Source organism: Podarcis raffonei, chromosome Z, assembly GCF_027172205.1.
Source record: "Podarcis raffonei isolate rPodRaf1 chromosome Z, rPodRaf1.pri, whole genome shotgun sequence".
Classification (NCBI taxonomy): domain Eukaryota; kingdom Metazoa; phylum Chordata; class Lepidosauria; order Squamata; family Lacertidae; genus Podarcis; species Podarcis raffonei.
Window position 1 is genome coordinate 13,687,063 of NC_070621.1, and position 26,055 is coordinate 13,713,117.

General features: G+C 49.2%; 3 protein-coding genes across 3 annotated transcripts in view; 1 reads left to right on the plus strand and 2 right to left on the minus strand.

Annotated features, from left to right (window-relative positions):
- Positions 1 to 15,352, minus strand: part of LOC128406951 (FK506-binding protein 15-like) — a 50,797-nt gene extending 35,445 nt beyond the window's left edge. Inside the window, exons 1-17 of the mRNA XM_053374853.1 lie at positions 15,328 to 15,352; positions 14,608 to 14,710; positions 13,443 to 13,512; positions 11,952 to 12,026; positions 11,303 to 11,401; positions 10,874 to 11,023; positions 10,037 to 10,105; positions 9,032 to 9,175; positions 8,740 to 8,882; positions 8,066 to 8,114; positions 6,750 to 7,331; positions 6,094 to 6,228; positions 4,527 to 4,617; positions 3,323 to 3,432; positions 1,936 to 2,043; positions 771 to 865; positions 140 to 242 (exon numbers count right to left, since the gene is read on the minus strand). Of these exons, the coding sequence (XP_053230828.1) occupies positions 140 to 242; positions 771 to 865; positions 1,936 to 2,043; positions 3,323 to 3,432; positions 4,527 to 4,617; positions 6,094 to 6,228; positions 6,750 to 7,331; positions 8,066 to 8,114; positions 8,740 to 8,882; positions 9,032 to 9,175; positions 10,037 to 10,105; positions 10,874 to 11,023; positions 11,303 to 11,401; positions 11,952 to 12,026; positions 13,443 to 13,512; positions 14,608 to 14,710; positions 15,328 to 15,352 (2,151 nt within the window). The remainder of the gene's footprint in view (positions 1 to 139; positions 243 to 770; positions 866 to 1,935; positions 2,044 to 3,322; positions 3,433 to 4,526; positions 4,618 to 6,093; positions 6,229 to 6,749; positions 7,332 to 8,065; positions 8,115 to 8,739; positions 8,883 to 9,031; positions 9,176 to 10,036; positions 10,106 to 10,873; positions 11,024 to 11,302; positions 11,402 to 11,951; positions 12,027 to 13,442; positions 13,513 to 14,607; positions 14,711 to 15,327) is intronic.
- A 938-nt stretch (positions 15,353 to 16,290) lies between these two features.
- On the minus strand, positions 16,291 to 20,283 carry LOC128406516 (FK506-binding protein 15-like). The gene is made up of 2 exons (XM_053373978.1): positions 19,986 to 20,283; positions 16,291 to 16,423 (listed from the first exon to the last, which is right to left on the minus strand). The coding sequence occupies exons 1-2, from the start codon at positions 20,126 to 20,128 to the stop codon at positions 16,306 to 16,308; spliced, it is 261 nt and encodes an 86-aa protein (XP_053229953.1). The 5' UTR covers positions 20,129 to 20,283; the 3' UTR covers positions 16,291 to 16,305.
- A 99-nt stretch (positions 20,284 to 20,382) lies between these two features.
- SLC31A1 (solute carrier family 31 member 1) overlaps positions 20,383 to 26,055 on the plus strand; it is a 74,144-nt gene continuing 68,471 nt past the window's right edge. The window contains exon 1 of the mRNA XM_053373974.1: positions 20,383 to 20,482. The gene's annotated coding sequence lies outside the window, so the exon portion shown is untranslated. The remainder of the gene's footprint in view (positions 20,483 to 26,055) is intronic.

Sequence of the window (26,055 nt, forward strand, 5' to 3'; positions counted from 1 at the left end):
GTAACTTCTTTCTGGCCTGCAGGCAAAGGGGAATAGTGACCTGCACTAGCGATTGTGAACTCCTGGGATAGCACTTGCCCTCACCTCAGCCTCAGTCACTTGGCCTTCCTGTTGTGGCTCTCACACTGCCAGGGCTTACCTTCTCCTGTTCAGCATGTAGAACCCTTGCCTGGGTGTGCTTCATGGTCCTCTGCAGTGAGCTGTTGCTCTGCTCAAATATCAGGTTGCTCTGCTCCACATAGCTGGGGGAAGAATTGTTTTTTGCACACGTGAATGTTTGCATGATTTGATACTTTCCATCCTCTCATGTAAAAAAAGAAATCAAGGCAGTATCATATGTAGATCTCACTTTTCAAAAGCCACCCTAGGAGAGCTTCTATCCTTTATATCAGAATCGTAATAGTTCTTATTTGAGCTCCAAGGAGCTCAAATACTGGTATATAGTTTTCCTCCCTTTTTTATCTTCACAAGCCTGTGAGGTAGGTTAGGCTGAGAGAGAGTGACTGGCCCAAGGTCACCTTCATGGCAGAGTGGGGAATGGAACCCTGGTCTCCCAGATCTTACTCTGACAGACCCTCTTAACTGCTATCCCACACTGGCTATATTCCTGTATTCCTCTATTTGTCCATCCAGCCCAGTACTGTCCACTTTGACTGACAGCAGCATTGGGGTGCCTGGGGATTGAGCCAGACCACCTGAGCTTTAGGCTTCAGCCACAAATACCAGCTGTTTCTCATAGAGCATTAAAAGTGAGCAAGAGTCTCCCTCACCGTTGGTTGCGGTCAATCAGTTCACCAATCTTATTGTTCTGCTCCTCAATGCAGCTTCTCTTCTCAACGATCTCCTGTTTCAACCTCTCATTTTCCTGTGGCAGAAAGAGCAAAACGGAATGTGTCAGAGCCAGTCCTGGCCTCTACAACTCTCACAATCTCTTCCCCAACCTCTCTTGGGGACCCAGATTTGAGGAGAGAAATCGTTGTGGTCTTCCACCATGGTTATGGACAGAACATGGGCAGTTTGGAGCTGCTCCCCTTTAGCAAGCCTCTTAGGTAAACTTTATTTAGTAAGCAAATTGCAAGACAGCTGTACCTCATGAAGCCATGGAAGAAAGATACATGGTGAGAGCAGAATACAACACAGAAATCCAAGCTCTGAGAATGAATAAAATCAGTTTCATAAACTCTGATACAATAAGCCCATCTTTTCTACTCAACTTTAAAAAACAACACCATTTCAGCAGGTATAAAACTTGATTTTCATAAGTGACATCTCAGGACGGAAAGCCCTCCAAAGCAAGCATGCTTTCAAGAGGCATCTGAACAGCATCACACTAGGCCCTGGTCTGATTTGGGCTGGAAACTGATACTGGATGTCTGGAGCTGCAATACTAAAAGCCCAATTGCTGGTGCAGCCTTAGAGGAACTGGAACAGAGGAAGCTCTCTTAGCTCAAGCCAGATAGTTGCGTGTATCCAGCTCAGTGCAGCCTACAACAGGGGCAAAGAACCTCTGCCAGTCCAACGGCTGCCTTGCCTCTGGATCAACAGTCCAGGTGTGGGCGGGGCTAGGGACAAAAGTGGGTGGAGCAACAGATGTGGCTATAATACAGGAGACAAGAAGTCTCTACACCGATTGCTCCACATCCAGGCTAGCAACAAAGACACTCCCAGCTGGCCAAAAGAACTCAAGGAAGGTGCAGAGCAGGAACAGGGAAGGATAGGGCAGCATCTGTGCCCAAGGCTCCCCACTGACTGGCAGCGTCTCCTCCAGGGTTTCAGGCATGGGGTCTCTCTCAGCCCTGCCAGGAGACACCATTGGGGACTGTACCCAGGACCTGTTGCCTGCGAATCACATGCTCTGCCACTTAGCTGTGACCCTTCACCTGAAGGTAAAAGCCAGGTAAAATCTTCATGCTCTCAAGTAGACAGGCTCTTTACCTGCAGGATACGCTGGATGTTACTCATGATCATAGAGGTTTCCATGGTAACAGAAGAGATGCCTGGCAGCAAACCGGGGCCAGAGTTTTGCTTCCGCAGTTCCTCCAGCTGCAGGGGGTGTGGGGAGAGAAAGGAAAAACAAAAAGGAGATGCAGCTTGAAGCATCAGCACATGGGAGAGAAGAAGCCAGATCAGGCCTGGGCCCTTTGAGCTGCTCACTTGTTTGCCAAGGAGAGAAACTGCTGGGAGCACAGGAACCTGGCTCAGTATCAGACCACTGGGTCCATCTAGCTCAGTGCTGTCGACACTGGCGGGCAGCATCTCCCTGGGTTTTCAGACTGGGGAGTCGCCCAGTCCTTCCTGGAGACGTCAGGGAGCTAACATGGAACCCTCTGCATGCAAAGAGGTGCTGAAGCAACTTCCCTAGTCCCAAACCTCCCCCCCATCAGAGATTAAAAAGACAATTCACAAGCCTACTATAAAAGCAGCTAGATACAGTTCTCCAACACTATGAAACAGAAGCAAAACCTGAAGGTAGATTGATGTATTATTTCAGACAATGTTTATACTGCCTGATATATGTATTTTTTAATGAACATAAAACCCCAAAGTTGTTTAAAAGCCTTAAAACAGTTGAACAACAATCAATATCAGGCAGGCACCTTCACTGTACAGGCAACTCCCCATCTGTGGGCGCACCAGTTTTGGCCCTGCACGGGTACGGGGCAGGCTGACATGCACAGTGCCTCAGAACGCAAACCCCATGTAAATGGGGAACTGCCTGTACCCTTTTTGGCACATGCTTCTTTAGATCTCTAGAATGCTGATAGGTTTCTAGTTTATCGCTGGTTTTAATTTTTTGAATATTTGAATCGTTTTTACTAATAATTCTATTGTTTTATTCTTTTTGTAAAGTACTTTGAGTTTTTCTATGAAATAAAATAATCAACAATACAAAACCAACACCTCAGGGGAGGGAGCTTTTCAGCCCACTGAAAAAGCCTGTTGCAAGAAAAACACCTTCCTATTGTTTCTGTGGGTTAAACCTCAGCGCCTAGTACTTGCTGATTGCATGGTCGGCGGTTCGAATCCCCGCTGCGGGGTGTGCTCCTGCCGTTCGGTCCCAGCGCCTGCCAACCTAGCAGTTCGAAAGCATCCCTTACCAGCGGGAAGGTAAACGGCGTTCCGTGTGTTGCGCTGGCTCGCCAGATGCAGCTTGTCACACTGGCCACGTGACCCGGAAGTGTCTGCAGACAGCGCTGGCTCCCGGCCTATAGAGTCTGGCAAGACTGGCCCGTACGGGCAGGGGTACCTTTACCTGTTTTTTCTGGAAAGTCCTAGCAAGGCAGTTCTTAAGCAGCTTCCTATCCTGAAAGTTCTGTATTACCTTGACTGACAGCTGGTCCATCTTGTCAGCCACCTTCCCAACGGCCAGGTGGATCTCTGTGTTCTGCTGCCGGGTCTCTGTCAGCAGGAATGAACCAAGGTCTCCAGCTGCTGTGAGAGGAAAGAAAACTTTATAATGTTGTGTTTGTTATTGTTGTTTCAAAATGAGACTGCCAGCAGAAGCAAATACAGTGGTACCTTGGGTTACATACGCTTCAGGTTACAGACTCCGCTAACCCAGAAATAGTACCTCAGGTTAAGAACTTTGCTTCAGGATGAGAACAGAAATCGCGCAGCAGCAGCGTGGCAGCAGCGGGAGGCCCCATTAGCTAAAGTGTTTCAGGTTAAGAACAGTTTCAGGTTAAGAACGGACCTCCAGAACGAATTAAGTACTTAACCCGAGGTACCACTGTAGAAGTGGACAGTGCGGAAAGAGAGGGGTCACACCAATAAGAAAGGGCAGGGAGAAAAGAACACAGTCATCCTTGAGCATCTTAACAAGCAGCCGTGAATCTTCTAGGGTGGGGGACTTTAAGGCAACTTAGCTGCCTATTCCCAGCTTTTAAACGGCTGGAATAAGGCAAAAGGAAAAGCTTCTTCACACAGTGCAGACTTCGGGAGGAAGTGATGGCCACCAACTTGGATGGCTTTAAAAGAGGATTGGACAAATTCACGGAGGAGGAGAAGGCTATTGATGGCAACCAGCCATGATGTCCATGTTCCAACTTCACAATTGGGGGCAATAAATGCTTCTGAATACCAGTTGCTGAAAAGCACAGGAAGGGAAAGGTGCTCAGATCCTGCTTGTGGGTTTCCCACAGGCATCTGGTTGGCCACTGTAAGAAGAAAATGCTGGACTACATGGGTCACTGGCCTGATCCAGTAGGCTGTGATGCTCTGAACGGGGGGATTTCTAACTTTCACTGAGTTAATGTTCAACAGGTAGGATTTCATTTCCTGAGCTACAGATGTAGATGCTCAACATTCACTATCCGTACCAGTTTGGGAAATATGGGTGTCTTAATTAATACTGGTGTGTCACCATTTCTTTCTCTTATTATTTTCTGTTTGCTTTCTTCATATGTGGCAAGCCTGCTACCAGACTTTTGGGTTGTCAACAATGTTAATAAAGGGTTTTGCTTTTTTAAAAAAGTTAATGTTTGGAAGCAGCTCCCAAAGCTACCTAGTGCACAGTTTGAACATACCTTGGAAAGGAGCTGGGCACAACCCAACAGGCTGGAGCTGGGAAACTGCGGCACTCACTTGTGGGTAAGCATATGGCATCCCTGCATAAGGCTGAGAACACAGGTGGGGGAGGGAAAGGAGAGTCAGGTGACTTGTCACACTGACCAAACAGACGGCAAAAAGGTCCCCCATTAAAACAGCAGGATTGCTTAAGCCTGCTCTCAAGGGCTAGATGACCCAAAGGCCAAGGACTGCAAGGGATCCTCTCCTGCAAAAGGCAATGATGGACAACCATTTGGACAGCTTTAAAAGAGGATTGGGCAGATCCATGGGGGAGGCGCCTATTGATGGCTACTGGCCTCGACAGCTAATGGCTGGAAGGAGGAATGCTTCTGAATGCCAGTTGCTGGAAACTGGGGGAGGGGAAAGAGCTCTTGCACGCAGGCACTGATTGTGCACTTTGCACTGGGGCATCCAGGTAGCCACTGAGAACAGGTGCCCCCATCTGAACAGGTTGCTGGGCGAGATAGGCCATTGCCCTGATCCAGCAGAGGTTCTTCTTACATTCTTCTAAAGATCACCCAATATATAGAAGATCCCCGCTGGATTTGGTGGAAACTACATCAGCACTGCCGAGGTAACAAACTGCTTTCCTCCAACCCAAGGCTATGAATGCTGCTAGGTCTTAATCTAGCGCTTTTGGGATTTGCACCGAAGGGCTATTACCTTCATGGTTGAAGGAATGGGTTTCCAAAACCCAAAACTGACTGTGCAGGCAGTTTGAAACTGCACCAAAATCCCTATTTTTCCTTGGCTAAAATCCATTAACTTGAGCTCTGAGCTCAATGCATAAACAAAAGCCCGGCTGTATAGACAAGTGCTTAGAGCCCTCTCCTTTATCAGTTGTGATGGCAACTATGGCCTTCACTGTACCAGTAGTAGAACAGAACAGAGAGAAGCCACGTCTGTGCTTTATCTTACGTCCTGGACACACTCTGACACACAAACCCAGGTCCGGGAATAAACACCGGAGCGTGTTCCCGGAGATGATTACCTCTTCCCAGATAAGAGTAGGAAGAGGAAGATCCCTTTTATGGTCAGAAGTACAGGAAGGAAGATCCTTTTATGGTTGAGAGTACCAGAGCAGGAACATATGTGATGTCAACCTGCATACATAGGCTGATGTGGTTGGAAGGAGGGAGAGGGTGCCTGGAGGATATATATACTGCATGAAACTTGTCATTTCTTTGGACTTGCTGGGGACTAATCACACAAGTGCCTTCTGCTATCCGGAGAGCAGAATAAACTCTTTCTTTGAACCAACCTTGGTGTCATTTTGACTTCCTTCCTCCTGTCCCGAAGCAATGCAGACCCAATTTGTGAACTCCAATAAGGCTACATTGTTATGCTGCACCCTCCCTATTTTGCAAATGAAGACCTGACACTGACAGAAAAGGATGAAGAAACTTAGTCAAGCCTGCTAGTCACATGCCCCTGTCTTGAGCAAACCAGGGAATAGAGCATGATGTTGTGGCTCACCTGGCAACCTATGAAAGAACCTTTCCTTGCCTACAAAGGACTCCTTACCTGACAGTTTTGAGGGGTTCTTGGAAGCGGTGGGTGTGGCTGGGGGGCACCAGGCACCTGGAGCCCCCAGATAGCTGGATGAGGAGCTAGGAAGAAAGCAGAGGCATCAGCGTTGCCTATCTCAATACAAGCAGTCCATCATCATCATCAACAACATCAACATGTTTGTCTCTATTTCCACCCAAAGGAGCCCAGAGGAGTCAGCACACAAACAGATCAATTCAAGCATCTAAACACAATGCCAGTGACAGATGCAGACTCTGCTCAAGCTGATCTACAGCAAATGAAGGACACTGCTCCCCCCATCCCCACACATCCAGATTTCCTCCGCTTTCCATGCATAATCATCATGCTGGCTTCTGGGTTGTGTCCAACTAAATTCTACTGAGTAGAGCCACTGCACTCAATAAGAACCCTGCCAGATCAGGCCAGTGGCCCATCTAGTCTGGCACCCTCTTCTCACAGTGGCCAACCAGGTGACCCCATGTTGTTGTTGTTTAGTCGTTTAGTCATGTCCGACTCTTCGTGACTCCATGGACCAGAGCACGCCAGGCACTCCTGTCTTCCACCGCCTCCCGCAGTTTGGTCAGGCTCATGTTTGCAGCTTCGAGAACACTGTCCAACCATCTCGTCCTCTGTCATCCCTCTCTCCTTGTGCCCTCCATCTTTCCCAACATCAGGGTCTTTTCCAGGGAGTCTTCTCTTCTCCTGAGGTGGCCAAAGTACTGGAGCCTCAACTTCACGATCTGTCCTTCCAGTGAGCACTCAGGGCTGATTTCCTTAAGAATGGATAGGTTTGATCTTCTTGCAGTCCATGGGACTCTCAAGAGTCTCCTCCAGCACCATAATTCAAAAGCATCAATTCTTCGGCGATCAGCCTTCTTGATGGTTCCGCTATCACTTCCATACATCACTACTGGGAAAACCATGGCTTTAACTATACGGACCTTTGTTGGTAAGGTGATGTCTCTGCTTTTTAAGATGCTGGTGCCCCCATGGGAAGCCTGCAAACAGCACCTGAGCGCAAGAGCCCTCTCCCCTCCTGCGGTTTCCAGCCACTGACAGCCCTCTCCTCCATGAACTTGCCTAACCCTCTTTTGAGGCCACCCAAGTTGGTGACCATCACCAAGGCACAACAAGGGAACACACTTTTTACCTTGTGTTGCCCACTGAAGAGGCGCCATTGGACAGTAGTCGTTCGGACAGAAGATTGAAAATTCTTGAATGGCATGCGGCTCCTGAAGAAGACAATGCACAATTAACCCTCCTGGGAAGTGGAAAGGGACCCTGGAGGCTTCAAATCCCACATTAACGAGAGAGAAGCATGCCAGAATATTTGTAGCTATGGGGTTTTTTTTAATACGTTGTAAGCCGCTTTGAGCATTGTTTTAACTTGGGCAAGGTGACTTACAAATAAAATGATTGATGATCCTTACAAGGCTTTCCCTCAAATTAAGATTCAGACCCAAAACCAGTTTGGGGTGAATACTAGATCTAGGGAGGGCAAGACTCTCAGTTTCATGCAAAGGGCCCCAGGTTTGATACCCGGTAGGCAGGGAATGCCCCCTGTCTGAAACCCTGGAGAACCAGGTAGGTTTGTAATTAACTAAAAAAAGGGCCCTCCCCTCCTTCACCGCCAGTCAGTGTAGACGGTAGGGAGCTAGGTGAATGAGCAGTCTCACTCGGTATAAGGCAGCTTGCTATGTTCGTCCACAGTCATCCTGCCAACCTACCTGAACACGGATAAATTTCCCCCCATTTTCTTAAATCTAAGTCCCAAAAAATAGGGGGCATCTTATAGACCGAAAAATACGGTACCTTTATTATGTGGGAGCTTTTGAATTTCTCAAAAAATGCTCACCAATAAGGATCCCACTCTCTATGGGAGGACCAAGTTACTTCTCATTGCTTTGGTCACATTCAACAGGAACTATACAATCAATAGGAAGATTTGGCTCCAATGGGGACTTACCGCTAGCTGTCCGCTAATAGAGCTTGATTTGGCACGCACAGCTGGCTCCCTGCAGTATGGAAGGAAGGGAGTTAATAAACCTGAGCATAGTAGGAAGAGCCTGTTAAGGGGTAGGATACTCAACTGGCCTTTGGGACTCGACTCTGCCTCGGCCAAGCCCCTCACCAACCCCACCTCATGACCTCCCCAAGGGAGCTTTAGCCTGGCTGGAATGTGTCCCTGAACTGTGACAGTGCATCTTGCTTCTCTGGACAGGGAGAGGTGTGTGCAGAAAGAAGCCCCACATGGTGTATTTTCTGGCTGCACAGAAGGCAGGAGCAGCATCTGTTGCTCTGTCCACTGGAGCCCCAGCCCAGCCCTGGAATGTGGCCCCTGCCAGGTTGTCTATGAGACAAGGTGGCCCTCAGGATTCTTTGGAGGAAGCCGCAGCTGTTGAAAGTGGCATGGCGCTATTTGGAATGTATGATTTATTGTGATTTATTGAATTTGTATACCGGACTTCATCCGTAGATCTCAAGGTGGTACAGTGCAGATGGGGTCTGAGTTATGCAGCTGAGGTGAAGGCTTAAAGCCTCAAACACAGAGGTGGCAACCTGTTTACTGCAGAGTTAGGATGCGACAACTGGGAGAATGGAAGCCTTAAAAGCTAAGGGCACCCTCAATTTATTTCTCACCCTGGCTTTGGAGCTGGAGTAGGAGGAGTCAGCCAGGGTGGGTCTGTAGCGGGGCTTTCTGATTGTGGCGCTGGTGAAGGTGTGAGGGAGTACCTGGGGCCCAGGCTTTGTCCAGCGGAGCCAGCGCCCTTTGTAAACCTCACCTAAGGGAGCAAAAAAGAGGTATCATGGAGTCTGGTCAAGGTAACCACTGTCTCCATTTGTAGAACCTTATCCAGGCACTAGACCGACCACCCAACAACCTTCTGAGGTTCTCTTGGTCGCTAACATGTTGGGAGGAAGACATACTCACCCGTTTGACTTCCACCTCAAAGGCCAGAGTTGAGTCCGGAGGAATGCGTTCAGCTTCTGCCAAAGGCCCATAAGCCAATGCTGGCGGGACAAGGAGGAACCGCCTCCCTCCTCTCTTCATGCCAATCATCCCATCTTCCCAGCCCTTCAAGTTCCAGAAACGGAGAACCAAGCAGAAAACAAGTTTGGGTGACCGCCTTCGCTAAGTGCCAGAACCACACAGACTTCGCCAACTTGATATCGTCCAGATACCTTGGACTCCAACTCCAATCAGCATGCGCTGGCTGGGATTGATGGGAGTTGGAGTCCACAGGATCTGTGTGTATGTTTGTCAGGTTGGTAAAGGCTGGTCGAGAGCAGGGCACAGGAATACTGACAGTTCTCTTGCAGTCTTGAGGAAAGTAGCTTTAAGCAGGGATGAATACCATTCCCTCCGGGGCAACCTTCTTGGTGGGGAGGAGCATGCCAGGAGTGGGCGGGGCTAGAGGGGAAAGTGGGAGGGGCAACAAATGTAATTTTTACCTTTGTACAATAGGCTACTTTAGACACCCACTCACACTTCCCCCTCTGTCTCTCATCCAGGACAGCGAGAGGCAACATTGGAGGTCCAGGACTGTTTTGGTCCAGGCCACAGAGCAGGCTTGGCGAGGGGCATGGCCTGGGGTGAATCCTGAGGGCCAGTTTCAGTCCCTGCTGGGCCTGAGGTTCCCCACCCCTCCTGTAAAGAAAGGGCAAGCCTGACTGACCAGTAGGGCAGGATCAGGAATTTTGCAGGGATCGAGGGACCCTGTTTGGGCCTCCCACTCCAGCAGATCCTGGTAAGCGTAGACAAGCTGGGACAGCTACCTGCCTGCGGTTCTTGAGGAAGCCATTTGATCAGGGTTTGAGCTCAAAAAACATCACTGCTAATCAGCCTTCCACACAGCCCGGGCTGCTGAACTCTGCTTAGATGTGGAAGTGGAAGAAAGAATCCTTGCACTGCGGTGGGAAGATAGCGCCATCTTACCTTGATGACTTTGCCAGAGCCTAGCTTCAGCCGGAGCAACTTCTCTTTATTTACATTTGAGTCAAAAACCTGTTCCAAAAGTGGAAGGTTGATGGGGTGAAATTACTTTTAATGCAGAAGGTAATAGGTTCACGTTCTGCTACTCCCACTGCTGAGCCAACAGCAATGAGTATTGAAGGACGGGGCACAGCTCAGGGACACAGCACCTGTTTTGCAGGCAGCCGGTTCCAGGTTCAGCCCTGGCATCTCCAAGTAAGGTCAGGGAAAGGCTTTTGCTTGGAAGCCTGGAGAGCTACTGCCAGTCAATGTAGGTGATGCCAACCTAGACCAGTGGCCTCATGCAGTGCAAGGCAGCTTTCTATGTTGAATCCCCTACCTAGCGGTGCCTCCCATGTTGCAGATTGGGTAAAATGAGGTTGAGAAATAGGATCTACACCTTGGAGACAGGTGTAGCTCAGGGCCTAACAGCATGTGCTTCCCAGGAAGAAGGTGCTGGGTTCCCTCCCTGGCATCCCCAGTTGAGAAAGGGCGGCAAGGCTGGGCAAGGCCCCACCTCTGGAGAGCAACCAAAGCAAGCCCCATGGAAAAGCACTGGCTAGAGCTCATTGGGGTTGGGGTCAAATGCACATTGAGCTGTGAAGCAAGCTGGGTGAGCCTCAGCAAGTCCCTCTCCTGTTTCATTTCCTTGCAATGTTATTGAAAGGCAAAAGGATGGGGTTGTGGGAGAAAAGGGCTGTATGCAATCTATAAACCAGGAGTGGGAAAGCTGTGGCCATGCAGTGCTGCTAGAGACTTCAACCCCCATCATCCCCAGACACCCCCTCTGCCAGGTCTCACCTGCCCAAGACTACCGTTCTGGAACAGCCAGCCTGTAAAAGTGATCTCCAGGACATCTCCAGTCGCCACACCTTGGCCGTCTCCGAGAACAAGATCCTGGCACAGCACTGAGTCATGAGAACGGCTGCTGTTATACTTGGCAATGCACAGCTGCAAGGAGGAAGAACCAAGCCATTTGTGTTATTAGCCTGCATTGTCATCTGCACCTATGCAATCTGGCCCAGCGCAGCACTGGCTGAAGACCCCAAGGGCCTGAATAGGCCCCAACTGGCTACACCACCATTCCTTGCCCTCCCTGGATACTTCTTAGTAGTTGGTAGAGAAAGCATCTGGTGACTGATGCAAGAGAGCTGACCTCCCACGAACACTAGTTCAGTGTCTGCAGGACAGCCACCCCCCACCCCAAAATGCAATGCACGCCTCTGGCACCTGCTTGCTGAAGTTCACAGCCACCATTTCTGATTCAAACATGATGGACCAATTCTGCCTCTGATCATCATAAAATGTGCAGTAGTTGTTGGGCTGCACCTGCAGAAAGAGAAAGGAGAAAGTGGAATTCTGAGCAGCAGACAGCCTCTGCTCAAAACAACTTTCTTCCTGATGGGTCTTGCTAAAGACTTTGGGTTGTGTCCCAATGTTAGCCCTACTCACAGCAGACCCATAAAAATTGATGGACATGATGAACTTTGGTGCATTAATTTCAGTGAGTCTACTCTGAGCACACACACACATCAACATATGTAGTGTGTCATGTTTAGAAATGGAAAAATGCTATAGGATTTTGGGGTGGAGGGCTACCCCAAGGGATGTAAGCTACAGTAGGACAGAGGGCAGAATGTCATCTACTTTACTTTGTTACCTCTAGGTAAGCGTTTTAACCATAGAGGGGGCCCTTGGATCTAACACTACTCAAATCTAATGGGTTGCAACAAGCATTAGCCCTACTCAAAGCAGACCCACTGAAATTAATTGACCACAGCTGAGACCTCATATGCAATGTGCATTTCAAACCACCAAAGAATTCTGCTTAGCTTCAGCCTATGCCATGGTCCTTGCAGGTCTTAACGTCAAAGCTTACCGTGAATACAAACCAGGCATGGATGCTGGCGGTCGCAATCTGCTGCAGCTGGCTGATATAAAGAAGCACTCTGTACTGGATTCCACAAGAGACGGAAGGACAGAAGAAAACAGGAGCAAAAGTGAGGAATCAAAAACTACGGGACTGGCTGTTTTCAAAAGCACCTGGAGCTCTTCTTATACCATGTAGCATTTCCACAGCACCCCAACACCCAAATGACACATTAACATACAAATACATCAGAGGTTTTCATCGTAGGAATTGCTTTGGTTGCAGGTCCCTGGCTTAATTACATGTGGAATGACTTCGTTACAATGGAGCAGGCGTGGGGAGCCTTTGGTGCTGAGTTACACCCATGGTTGTAGAGCTGAGCTACAACACCCATGGAAGCGAAAGGAAAGTCCAATGCTGTAAAGAAAAATATTGCATAGGAACCTGGAATGTAAGAACCATGAACCTGGGTAAGTTGGATGTGGTCAAAAATGAGATGGCAAGAATAAATATTGACATCCTGGGCATCAGTGAACTAAAATGGACGGGAGTGGGCGAATTCAGTTCGTATGACTATCATATCTACTACTGTGGGCAAGAAACCCGTAAAAGAAATGGAGTGGCCCTCATAGTCAACAAAAGAGTGGCGAAAGCTGTACTGGGATGCAATCTCAAAAATGATAGAATGATCTCGATACGAATCCAAGGCAGACCTTTTAACATCATAGTAATCCAAGTTTATGCACCAACTACTGGTGCTGAAGAAACTGAAATTGACCAATTCTATGAAGACTTACAACACCTTATAGAAGTGACACCAAAGAAGGATGTTCTTCTCATTATAGGGGATTGGAATGCTAAAGTAGGGAATCAAGAGATAAAAGGAACAACTGGCAAGTTTGGCCTTGGAGATCAAAACGAAGCAGGGCAAAGGCTAATAGAGTTCTGTCAAGAGAACAAGCTGGTCATCACACATGGTTCTAGTCAAGAGAACAAGCTGGTCATCCACATGGTTCTAGTTAAATAAGAGCACAGGGAGCTGCCTTGGACTGTATCAAACCACTGGTCTCTCTAGCTCAGGACTGCCTACTCTGACCGGCAGCAATGTCCCCAGCCCTACCCAGAGGAGCTAGCAATTGGATTTGGGAGCTTCTGTCCGCAAAGTGGATGGTGTGTTACTGAGCGACAGCCCCTTCCCTGCTGCGAATGCTTTTTGTAGAGAAGTGAGGTCAGAATAAGAAAAATGGGAGCTATAACCCTTGTGAGCTGATTGGGCAGAAAGAGACAGGAGCCAAAACAGCACCTTTGCTTTTTCCAGAGTAAGACATCATCAGGAAACCAGCATTCAGAGAAAGGGAAGCATTTCCTTAGCCCAACCTACATCAACCCGGTATCCTCCAGATGTTTAGGACCAACAGCAGCTGTAGTCCCAAACATCTGGAGGACAGCAGGTTGGCAGAAAGCAAGGCTACTTCAAGACACCACACCTCCTCCTCTTACCTCCTTGGTTTCATTGCTGCCCACTACAGCTGCTCCATACTTGCCATGTTTCACATATTTCCCATTGGTACTGGAATGAGAAGAGAACACCTTTTAGCTTCCCACAATTGTTGCCACCATGCCAACCCCATGGGTTATATTAAGCAGCTCTTTACAAAGACTTCCCAGGGGTTGTTTGATCAGCCCAGGCCATCTGGCCAATGGTGAGGGGTGATGTGAGGTGTGAGCAGTAGCAGCCCAGCAACATTTTATCAGCCCACAAGCTCCCCATCCCAGGAGATCTCTGTCATCATTTCAGTTCAGTGTTGGCTGGTGCCACATTGGAGTGAATGCAGGGAACCCAACTATAGGTGGCAGCAGAGCCAATGACAAGAAGGGCCAGCTAAGTCTAGGGCTGTCCCCATCTTCCTCCTTGCTGTGTTCTACCATGGCAGAATGGAGGCTGAGGGGGAAGAGGAAGCTGACAGGCAGTCCTGCCCTCTGGATCGGTTGGACGTAGGAAGGCAGGTAGGTGGGAGCCAGCTGACGGCAGAATGAGGGGGCGCCTTCCTACTGGACCTGCTTTCACTGGTATGGCATAAGGCAAGGAAATCAACAGCACATCGAGCCAGAGTCAATGATATCCACAGCCTGATTGGCTGGAAGTAAAACAACAACAACAGGCAGGTGGGGGCAGGCTGAGTTTGGGGAGGCAGTGCCCCATTCGGCCCAATTCACCCCCCAACTGTTGCTCCACCTCCACTGTCCAGCCCAGACACTGAGGTCCAGCCCCGAGGCCCTTCTTGCAGTTTCCTCGCTGTGAGAAGTGAGGTTACAGGCAACCAGGCAGAGGGCCTTTTTGGTAGTGGCACCTGCCCTGTGGAACGCCCTCCCAGCAGATGTCAAGGCAATAAGGCAATGAGCAACTATTTTACTTTTAAAAGACAACTGAAGGTGGTCCTGTTTAGGGAAGTTTTTAATGTCTGATGCTGTACCGTTTTTAATATTTGGTTGGAAGCTGCCCAGAGTGGCTGGGGTATAAAAAATAAATTATTATTATTACTATTCAGCTGCAGCTCTTTCCAAACAAGCCAGGCAAGATGGAGAGATGATTGCAAAAGATGTGAGCACAGGACTTAGGTAGCAAGAACACCCTGCAGCTCATCCCCTCTACTGTAGTACTCACAACAAATATGCATGAACAACTGTAGTGAAGAAAACTGACTGTACTGCTGCAGTGGGCGCAGGAGCAGCAGCAGGAGGATGCTTCTGGGTAGACAGACCTGCAGCTGGAGCAGCACATGAGAAGGGTAAGTGCTCTGTTGCAAACAGAGCATTGCTTGCAAACATCAGGCCAAGTTAGCGCCCTTGTCTGAGCCAGTTGCTCAGATTAATGGAAAACAGAAAGTTGACTTTCCCCCCCTTTTAATTCTTTTATTTTGCTTTAAACAAATACAGATAAATATAAACAACCAAAATTACAAAAGAAAAATTATTAATAACAATAATGGAAAAAGCTAAAAAACTACAAAAAATATCCAAGTACATGGCATAGAACATAAGCCATTATGGGGAAGAAGAAAAAAGAGGAGAGGAGGAGGAGGAGGGAAAAGAAAAAAAGGGGGGGGGAAAGGAGCCAAAACACAAGAAGGCTCGTCCATTGTACGCTTCCGTCAAGATCACAACAGATCATTATTCTTATCAATTCTCTCTATCTGCATTCCATAGAATCCCTCATCTTGGTATCAGGGAACATTTCCCTATGTGGTATCATTCTAAACATAACCAGGTCTTTATTGATGTACCCTTATCCCCTAGATAATTATTTAAACATTCCCATTCTTCTTTCATCATCTTTTTAGGTTTATCTCTTATTGCATCTGTCAGCTTCACGAGCTCCAAGTACTCGCACAATTTGACTCCCCATTCATCTTTAGTGGGTGTATTTTTATCTTTCCAGTGTTTTGCCACTATAACCCTTGCTGCTGACATTGCATACATAAATAACCTGGTTTTGTTTTTGGGAATATTATCTGAAACCATTCCTAGTAACAATTCTTCCGGATTCTTGCTAAATGTAGTTTTTATCAATCTCTTTATCTCTTCATAAATCATATTCCAAAATCTTTATATCTCTAGACAGGACCACCACATATGGTAATATGTTCCTAACTGTTCTTTACATCTCCTGCACTTGTTATTATATGATTGATTTATTTTTGCTAGTTTTACGGGGGTCAAGTACCATCTATAGCACATTTTCATAAGATTTTCCCTTATAAGGAAGCAAGCCATGATTTTTTAGTCAATTATTCATTCCAAATACTGGGTTTGATCATATGTCCCAGGTCTTTATCCCATTTTACTGTAATTTCTTTGATATCCTCCTCCTTTCTTTGCCAATTCAAAAATAGTTTCGCGGCTTTTAGTTGATAATATTCCAGCCAGGTTATTTCTGTTTCAGTTCTCTTAGGTCCTTTATTTTCGGGTTGCTACTTATTTCCTCTACTAAATCCTTGTATGTTAACCAATCACTGTTCATATTTTTCCTATGAACTGTCATAGATTCCATCGGTGACAGCCACCATGGTGTTTTGGTCACTACTGATTTTTTACTACTCTCCCATACTTCATATAATGCCCTTCTCACAATATGATTTAAGAACAGGAAGTTGCCTTGTATGGTGTCAAACCACTGGGTCCATCTACCTCAGTGTGGTGAATACAGACCACCAGCACCTATCTGGGGCCCCAGGTCAGAGGTCTCTCCCCAGCACTACTCGGGAGTTGACCAACCCAGTTGATTCTGTGGGGCTTCAGAACCAAAGGTTGGACTAGATGGTCCACAAGGGCTCGTCTTATGTTCTTAGGCATTGTGAACAGTTTACTTACCGGTAGATAGTTGACCTTTTTTAGGCTGCTTGGGTAGCATGTATTGGAAGAGCACATTTCCAGACTCTGTAGTTGTCTGATCCTGTCCAAAGAGAGAGGCCAGCCTGGTCCTGGGCAGAGAGAAAAGTAACCATTCACTTCATTCACAGAGAGAGGCAAGCGGGTGGGAACAAGACATGTATCTGCAAGCACAAAGATGCTCATGTTTCACTGCAGGTTGGCGATTTTGTTGCAGCCTTCTCCAAAGACCAGAGGGTAATGGATTCAAAAACTAGAATCCTGTCAGTGATTAGGATGCTGGCCACATGACCCGGAACCTGTACGCCAGCTCCCTCAGCCAATAAAGCGAGATGAGTGCCGCACCCCAGAGTCGGTCACGACTGGACCTAATGGTCAGGGGCCCCTTTACCTTTTACCTAAAGGAGTAGACATATTGTGGGTCTTCTCTAAGCAGAACTTAGTTGGAGACAATCTCTTCTTTTTCCTATCAAGTTTCTATAACCTCTCTTAAGAACAAAAGAAAAGCCTGCAGGATCTGGCCAAAGGCCCAGCGAGTCCAGCATTCTGTTCTTACAGTAGCCAACAGAACCCAAGCACAAGAGGCCTCTCCCCTCCTGTGGTCTCCAGCAACAGTTGTTCAGAAGCCCTGCTGCCACCAACATGGTGAGCACAGCCACCATTGCTAGCCTTCTCCTCCCTGGATTTTTCTAATCCTCTTTTAAAGTCACCCAAGTTGGTGGCCATTCCTGCCTCCTGCGGGAGAGTTCTGTAGTTTAACTGTGCATGGTGTGAGAAAGTACTTTCTTTTGCCTTTCCTGAAGGTCTTCCAACATTCAGCTTCATCGGATGTTCACAAGAGGGAGAGAAACTGTTCCCTATCCACTTTCTCCATGCCATGCCTAATTTGATAAACTTCTATCATATTATCTCTTACTTGCTTTTTGTCTAAACTACAAAGTCCCTAAAAGTAAAAAGGCCGTTGCCCAATTATTGCACCCAAGCTTTTACAGAACCTAGTACAGTGGTACCTTGGTTTTTGAACAGCTTAGTTCACAAACCACTTGGAACCCGAACGCTTCAAACCCGGAAATGAGTGTTCAGGTTTTCAAACTTTTTTTGGAATCTGAACGTACTTTGTTGGGGGGGGGTGCACTTTTGTTTTAAGTGCCACACTTCCGTTGCCTGCTTGCTTGCTGCCTGACCTTGGCTTCCCTTATTCAGCGCTGGCCGCGCCGGCCATTGGCAACACCCAAAAGCGGAGGAGGGGGTGGCTGATGCTGCAAGGACAGTGGTGGCAGAGGGACCCAGAGGGTGGCAGCAACACCCCCTGCCTGCTCGGCACGGCCTTCCCTCACTTGGTGCCGGCAGTGAAATCTGGAAGCAGAGAAGGGTGTCGTTGATGATGTAGCGACTTCGCTTTCTCCGCTTTTGCTGCCACCAATCCAGGCCCAGAAGTGACTGCCGTGACAGGATGCTGGTGCCACCACTGCACTAAGAGTTCTTCACACACCCAAGTGGCGGGGTGGGTGGGGGCAGGGATCCAGAAAGGCTGGCATGGGGGGAGGGAGAGAAGCCAACTGGCTCCTCAGAGAGATGAATTTTGCCTTCCTTTCCATCCCCCCCCCCCCGCCACTGGAACTCTCCATCACACACCCCATGCACTCATCCCTCCAATGGCAATGGGTAAATCACTGCCAGTTTCTAATATTGGGTAGCAGATAGCAGCCTGGTCTCTTGCTTTTATTTTATGGATCAATAGTCTAATTAGATAGTCATTTTCATGCTAAATTGCTATTCTGGGGGTTGTTTTTAATTGTCTGGAACGGATTAATCCATTTTGCGTTACTTTCTATAGGAAAGTACGCCTCGGTTTTGGAATGCTTTGGTTTTGGAACAGATGTCCAGAAGACACTGTAAACAAAACAAAAATTTAAAAGGTATCCATTACAGTGGTACCTCGGCTTAAGTACTTAATTTGTTGAAGAGGTCCGTTCTTAACCTGAAACTGTTCTTAACTTGAAGCACCACTTTAGCTAATGGGGCCTTCTGCTGCCGCCGCGCCACCGGAGCACGATTTCTGTCCTCAATCTGAGGTGCTATTTCTGGGTTAGTGGAATCTGTAACCTGAAGCGTATGTAACCCGAGGTACTATTGTATTGCAAAGATACAAGCCCTGCCCTTGCGGTTTACCTTTCCCCACATACGGAGATTCACTGCCAGGAAGGTGGGGAGAGGGAATAAACCTGGCTGAACACAAGTGGTTTTCCCTACAGACATTCAGAAGTATCTCATCTCAGGGTTGTTCTGGAAGCAGAAACTTACCAGTTACCACACATCTTAGCCCAGTTCCCCGCACTCCTGAGAGCCAGAAACTTGCAGATTAAAACAAACAAACAAACAAACAAACAAACAAACAAACAACACACACATACTAAGGCCAAGTATCTTCAAACATGCATGTTTGAGGGGCTCCCAAAAGAAGCGAGCGGAACAGAGATTGTGAGCTTGGCTTCCCCTTCTGGGGAGAGTGACATTCTGGGAAGACATAGGTCAGGAGGCTACTACTAAAACATAATGTATTCCCTCACTATACAAAAGGTGTGGGGTTCCTTTGGCCCTCTGGATTGTAGCGCCTAACAGCACGTATTTGCAGACAAACCCCTCTGCATCCCAGCCCCACATACAGCCCCAGAACCACATACAGTCCCAGCCCCACATACAGCTCTAGTCCCACATGCTGCCCCAGACCCACATAAGCAACGCATAGCTTAGTCGGATGCAACCCAGCGCCTCCCATTTCATCCTTAGGTGGACGAAACCCCGCCCATTTCATCCTCACCAGCAACGCTGTGAGGCAGAGAGAGAGCGAAAGAAAGAAAAGAGAGAGAGAGAGAGAGAGAAGGAACCTTGCTGGCTCAATGACGCCTAGCTTTGCTGAACTTCGCCTCTCTCTCAACGCCTAACAGCACGTATTTGCAGACAAAGCCCTCTGCATGTGCTCGGAATCACCCTTCGCAAGCCTGCACCCCCCATCCCAGCCCCACATACAGCCCCAGCCCCACATGCTGCCCCAGCCCCACATACAGCTCTAGTCCCACATGCTGCCCCAGACCCACATAAGCAACGCATAGCTTAGTCGGATGCAACCCAGCGCCTCCCATTTCATCCTTAGGTGGACGAAACCCCGCCCATTTCATCCTCACCAGCAACGCTGTGAGGCAGAGAGAGAGCGAAAGAAAGAAAAGAGAGAGAGAGAGAGAGAGAAGGAACCTTGCTGGCTCAATGACGCCTAGCTTTGCTGAACTTCGCCTCTCTCTCAACGCCTAACAGCACGTATTTGCAGACAAAGCCCTCTGCATGTGCTCGGAATCACCCTTCGCAAGCCTGCGCCCCCACCCCAGCCCCACATGCTGCCCAAGCCCCACATACAGTGCCAGAACCACATGCAGCCCCAGAACCACATACTGCCCCAGAACCACATGCAACCCCAGAACCACATACAGTCGCAAACCCAAACCCACCCCAGCCCCACATACAGCCCCAGCCCCACATGCAGCCCCAAGCCCCACATCCAGCTCTGGTCCCCTCACACAGCCCCGCCCCCTCACGCGGACCGAAAGACACCCGCACACCCCGCATCTCCCCCCACGCAGAGAGGCGCCGCATTCTCACCCTCCCGTCGGAAGCTGGAAGGCGTCGTCTTCTTCATCCATGTCCCCCAACATCCTGACGGCCCCTCGCTCCCCGCGCCCCTCGGCTAAGCCCAAGCCGGGAGGCGAGAGCCGCAAAGTGCGCGGCTGCAACTTCTCGGCCATGGCGCAAGCGCTGGGCTGCGGAAGCGAAACTAGCAAGCCAAAGCGGCCGGCGGCATTCGCGGTCCCCAAACGGGCCAAACTTCCACGCGGAGGAGGGAAGAAACGCGTCCACGGCTACACGAGCGATCAGCTGCTGCCGCTGCCTCGAATTTGGCGGCGGGACTCTTTAAGTTTGACGGAAAGGGAGGGGGACACGGCTGGACCAATGGGAAGCTGGTTTCTGGGAGAGGGAGGCGGGAGGGCGGGTGACGCTCGCTCGAGGCTGACCAATGAGGTGGCGCCTCCGCTCGCCGGGCGAAGAAGGGACGCGTCTGAGGAGATCGAGGGAAGGAGGCGAAGGCGAGGAAGGCGCAGGTAGCTAACTTCCCATTCTTCTCATCGTGCTATTTACACTTTGTCTGGCAAAACACATTTCTTTCTTCTTATTTAGCGTTCTCGTTTTATATCCATAAACTTTTACTATGTACATTCTCCATATTCCAAGATTCATTCTAGGTCTGTCAGGAGATTAACGTCGTCACTAATTTTTAAGATCTTCCTTAAATGTTATCCGATCTTGATTAACTTTTGGTATTGAATTTCCTCCTATTCTCCCTGTTGTTCTGGCAAGTTGTAGATCTTCTATCATTTTTGCTTGCCAGTCCGTTTTTGTGCGGATGATATCACTGTTATAGAACATATAACATCACCTTTCCACTTCCTTGCTATTAAAATCCTGGCTGCTGTGGTTTCATACATAAAGAGGGCTCTGTGGTTTTTCTTAATTTCCATGGACATAATACCTAACAGGAAGGCTTCAGGGGTTTTTTGGAAATGAAAGTTTGAAGACCTTTTAAACTTTAGAGTAAAGAGCCAGTGTGGTGTAGTGGTTAAGAGCGGTAGTCTCGTAATCTGGAGAACCGGGTTTGCTTCCCCGTTCCTCCACATGCAGCTGTTGGGTCACCTTGGGCTAGTCACACTTCTCTGAAGTCTCTCAGCCTCACTCACCTCACAGAGTGTTTGTGGTGGGGGAGGAAGGGAAAGGAGAATGTTAGCCGCTTTGACACTCCCTAGGGTAGTGACAAGGGACGCGGGTGGCGCTGTGGGTAAAACCTTAGCGCCGAGGACTTGCCGATCGCATGGTCGGTGGTTCGAATCCCCACAGCGGGGTGCGCTCCCGTCGTTCGGTCCCAGCGCCTGCCAACCTAGCAGTTCGAAAGCACCTCCGGGTGCAAGTAGATAAATGGGGACCGCTTACCAGCGGGAAGGTAAACGGCGTTCCGTGTGCTGCGCTGGCTTGCCAGATGCAGCTTTGTCACACTGGCCACGTGACCCTGAAGTGTCTCCAGACAGCGCTGGCTCCCGGCCTATAGAGTGAGATGAGCGCACAACCCTAGAGTCTGGCAAGACTGGCCCGTACGGGCAGGGGTACCTTTACCTTTACCTTAGGGTAGTGACAAAGCGGGATATCAAATCCAAACTCTTCTTCTTCTTCTTCTTCATCATCATCTTCTTCTTCTTATAAATAGTATCCAGAATTCTTTAATCCTCTCGCATTCCCACCACATGTGTATAAAGGTACCAACCCCACTTTTCCACCTCCAAGAAACATCTGAACTGTTTTTGTACATCTTGGCCAATTTGGCCAGGGTTAGGTACCACCTGTATAACATCTTCATCACATTTTCTCTAAGATTATAGCATGCAGTGAATCTTATGTCCTCCTTCCACAGCCTTTCTCACTCCTCCATATATATTGTGTCCAATATCTTGGGCCCAGTGTATCATAAGCCATTTTAGTTCCTCCTCCTTGACTTCCCAGTCACTTAAGTCACATTCAAAGCAAATGCTTCCCTCCCCCAAAGGATCCTGGGAATTGTAGCTTGTTCATCGTGGAGCTACATTTTCCAGCTCCCTTAAGCTTAAGTTCCCTGCCTGGCTTCATACACATAATACGTTTAAAGCATGTGTCTTTCCCCCAAAGAACCCTGGAAATCATAGTGCACCCCTCACTGGGCTACAGTTCCAAGCACCCTTAAACTAAAGTGCCCAGGGTACTTTGAGGGGAATGTGCTTTAAATGTGTGGCATTTGTGCAACCTGGTTGCATATTGTCAGGGAACTGCCATCGGAGAAGCAGGAGGTGAAAGGGCTCACAGAGGCTGAGAGAGACTATTCGGCTGAGGAGGGAACCAGCAGGGGGAGAGGTGGAGGAGTTCAAGGGAAAGTGAGTCGGAGGGAGGGCTCAGAGACACTTCCAGCGAAAATAGTGGGGAGGTTTCAGGACCTCCCATAGGGACACCTACTCCTCGCCGGAAACTGTCACGCCGAGAGTCCAGAAGACGCGTTTCCGTTAAGGAACTTTTATGCTGGAAGAAGTTCCGTAAACGCCCACTGTCCGATTCTACGAGCGACTGATGGAGCCATGCTTAAGGAGCTCCGTCACAGACAGAGGTTTGTGGACTTAGCCAAACTCTGAGGGACTAGGATTTTACACACAAGCAGCTCACCATCCCATCACAGCAATTGGACAGTCCCTGAAAGCAGCTTGTGCAGAGAGGCATCATGAGCAACCCAGCCGGAGCCGGGGGAGCAGGAGGAGCTGGAGAGGGTCCAAGCCTGGAAGAAAGGTACAGGGTGTTGGAAGTCCAGCTAGCGCTGCAAACGGCGAGGCTAGAGGAAAGGAGGGCGCAGGATGCAGAAAAGGCAAAAGGCGCTACCCTAGCAAGAAAGATGCCAGGATTGGTGCAGAAGTTTGGGGGGGACCCCAGGAACTATCAAGCCTTTAGGACAGAGATGCAGTATGCTCTCGAGCTGCAGTTTGACGACTTTCCCGACGAGGCATCGCGAGTGGCGTTTGTGGTTGGCCATCTTGAAGGGGGGGCGAGAGACTGGGTTAGACCCCTGATGGCAGGGAATAGTGAAATGCTGAAGGACACGAGGAAGTTTTTTCGCGCCATGGATTTGATGTTTTCCAGCGAGATTGAACAGGGACTGGTGCGCAGACAGTTGATGGCTTGTAAACAGGGGAGCCGATCGGTTCGTGAGTACTGGACTGAGTTTACAATGCTGATACATAAATTGGGGTGGGACCTATCGGCGGAACCCATTCAAATGCTTTTTGAAGAGGGGCTTTCTTCGGCGGTGAAAGACGAACTTTCCCGGGCGCCCAGGGCGGAGTCTATGGACCAGCTGACCAAATCAGCGCTGACCATTGGAGCGCGCCAGGAGGCGAGAGCCTTGGAGAAGCGGGAAGGGAAAGGAGAGCATTGGAGGGATTTCCGCATTCCAGAGATTCCGGAGCCAAATTTCCCGCCAGGAGAGCCGATGGAAATTGGAACAGCGCGTGCGCGCGCAGTTTCAAATCCGAGTGAAGGGAGGAAGAAGGAGGGGAAGAGCACCAAGAAATGTTATCTCTGCCAGCAGCCAGGTCACTTTGCCAGAGTCTGCCCGCAAAGAAAGGAATGGCAAGGGATGGCGGGAGCTGTTGGGGGGAAGGAGGAGGGAGTCCAGGAGCCAGTAAAAGCCAACGCCTGGCTGCCACCGTCAGGGCACAGCAGCCAGGCCAAGGAGCAGTAAAAGTGCCCACTCCGGAACCTCCAAGACCAGCCCTAGTAATAGAGGTGCTGCTAGAGCTGGCAAACGGATACCCACTAAAGACAAAGGCGCTGTTGGACTCAGGCAGCTCCTGTAATTTTATGAGTAAGGAGTTTGCAGCTGAACACCAGATACAGATACTCCCTTTAAGTAACCCCCTGCAGGTGACCACGATCGATGGGAGGGAGCTGTTGGGAGGAGAAGTTAGCCTACAGACCGTCCCAATGGTTATGAGGGTGGCCAGGCACACCGAAAGGATAGCGTTCAATGTGGCCACCCTGGGAGGGGCTCCCGTTATTTTGGGAATGAGCTGGCTAGCGTTGCATGATCCGCTAGTGGGCTGGCATCAGAGAGTGGTCTCCTTTGGGTCAGCACATTGCCTGGAACACTGCAGAGAGGGAAAGGTGCCGGAAGGGGCAAAAGCCTTTCTAGCAGGGACGGAAGTGGCGGACAAAGGGAAGGTGCCCAAACAATACGCTGACCTGAGCAAGGTCTTCAGCGAAAGGGAAGCAGATAAACTACCACCGCATAGAGCCTTTGACTGCCAAATTAACCTGGTCCCTGGAGCCCAGCTCCCCGTGGGCAAGCTGTATGCCATGTCAGACAGGGAAATGCAGGAGTTAAGGGAGTTTATTGATAAAAACCTGAAGAGGGGCTTCATCAGAGAGTCCAGAGCGGTGGGGGGGAGCCCAGTGTTTTTTGTGGACAAAAAAAAACACGGATAAACCCAGGCTTGTAGTGGACTACCGGGCCCTAAATGCAGTGTCAGAACCAGTAACTTTCCCCATGCCCAGAATTGATGACATTTTGACCAGGGTGAGGAAGGGAAAGATATTCACGAAACTGGACCTGAGAGGGGCATACAACCTGATACGAATAAGGAAAGGGGATGAATGGAAAACCACCATGTTCACCCCTTTGGGGGCTTTTGAATATTTAGTTATGCCCTTCGGATTGCAATCAGGCTCAGCATGTTTTCAATCGTTCATGAACCACGTCCTGGGACCTCTGCTCTACAAGAATTGCGTGGCCTTCCTCGATGACGTGTTGATATATTCAGAGAATGAGGAGCAGCATGTAAAGGATGTCAGGGAAGTGCTGAGCCAACTGCAAGCAAACCAGCTGTGGGTGAAAGTGGAGAAGTGTCAGTTTCACACCAAGGAGGTGGAATTCCTGGGGTACCGCTTATCAGACACGGGATTAGCCATGGATCCAGGCAAGGTCCAGGCGGTGCTGGAATGGAAGACACCGAAAACGAAAAAGGATGTGCAAAGGTTCTTAGGGTTTGGGAACTTTTACCGTAAATTCATCAAGAACTTTGCCCACTTAACGGCTCCCATCACGGACTGTCTCAGCAGCAAGAAGAAATTCGTTTGGACGGCGGAGGCGGAGCAAGCATTTGAGGAATTGAAAAGGGCATTCGCTTTGGAAGAACAGCTCCTGCATGTGGATTTACAAAAACCCATGAGAGTGGAAACTGATGCCTCAGACCGGGCGGTGGGGGCGGTGCTGCTTCAGCCGGGGAGGAATAAGTCGGAATGGAGACCGTGTGCCTTCTTTTCGCGTAAGCTGAACAAATCCGAGAGGAACTACACCGTATATGACCGAGAACTACTCGCCATTCACGAAGCGTTCCGGAGATGGAGACATTTACTAATTGGCGCACAGCATAAGGTGCAAGTGTGTACGGACCACAAGAATTTGGAGTATTGGAGAACGGCACGAGTGCTCAACCAACGACAAGTGAGGTGGGCCCAGGAGTTCTCCAAATTCCATTTTGAAATTTGCTATGTGCCAGGTCCAGAAAACATCAGAGCGGACGCTCTCTCACGCAAACCTGAATATTTGGAGGGGGAGGGAGTGCCTGAAGAGAGACATATCATCCCAGAGGACCGCTGGGTGTGTGGGGCGGCCTGGGTGGGGCAAAGGGAACTGGTAGAGGGAACGGTAAATGATGAATACGCCCAGAATAAGCTCAGAGGTTTAAGGAGAGAGGGAGAAGACCCCGGAGGTTTTGAAGAAAGAAACGGGGCATTGTATTACAAAGGGGCACTATATATACCCGAAGGAGAATTGAGGGGGAGAGTACTCAAACAGCTGCACGACAACCCCACAGCGGGGCATTTTGGGCAACACAAGACCATGTGGTTGGTGACCAGGGAGTTTTGGTGGCCCAAGGTGAGGGAGGATGTACGGGAGTATGTAAGAGGGTGTGACCAATGCCAGAGAGCCAAAGGAGAAAGGCGGGCGCCAGCGGGGTTATTAGAACCGTTACCCACACCAGAACGACCGTGGGAGGCGGTATCGATAGATTTTATGACTGATCTGCCTAAATCCCAGGGGAAAACCGCC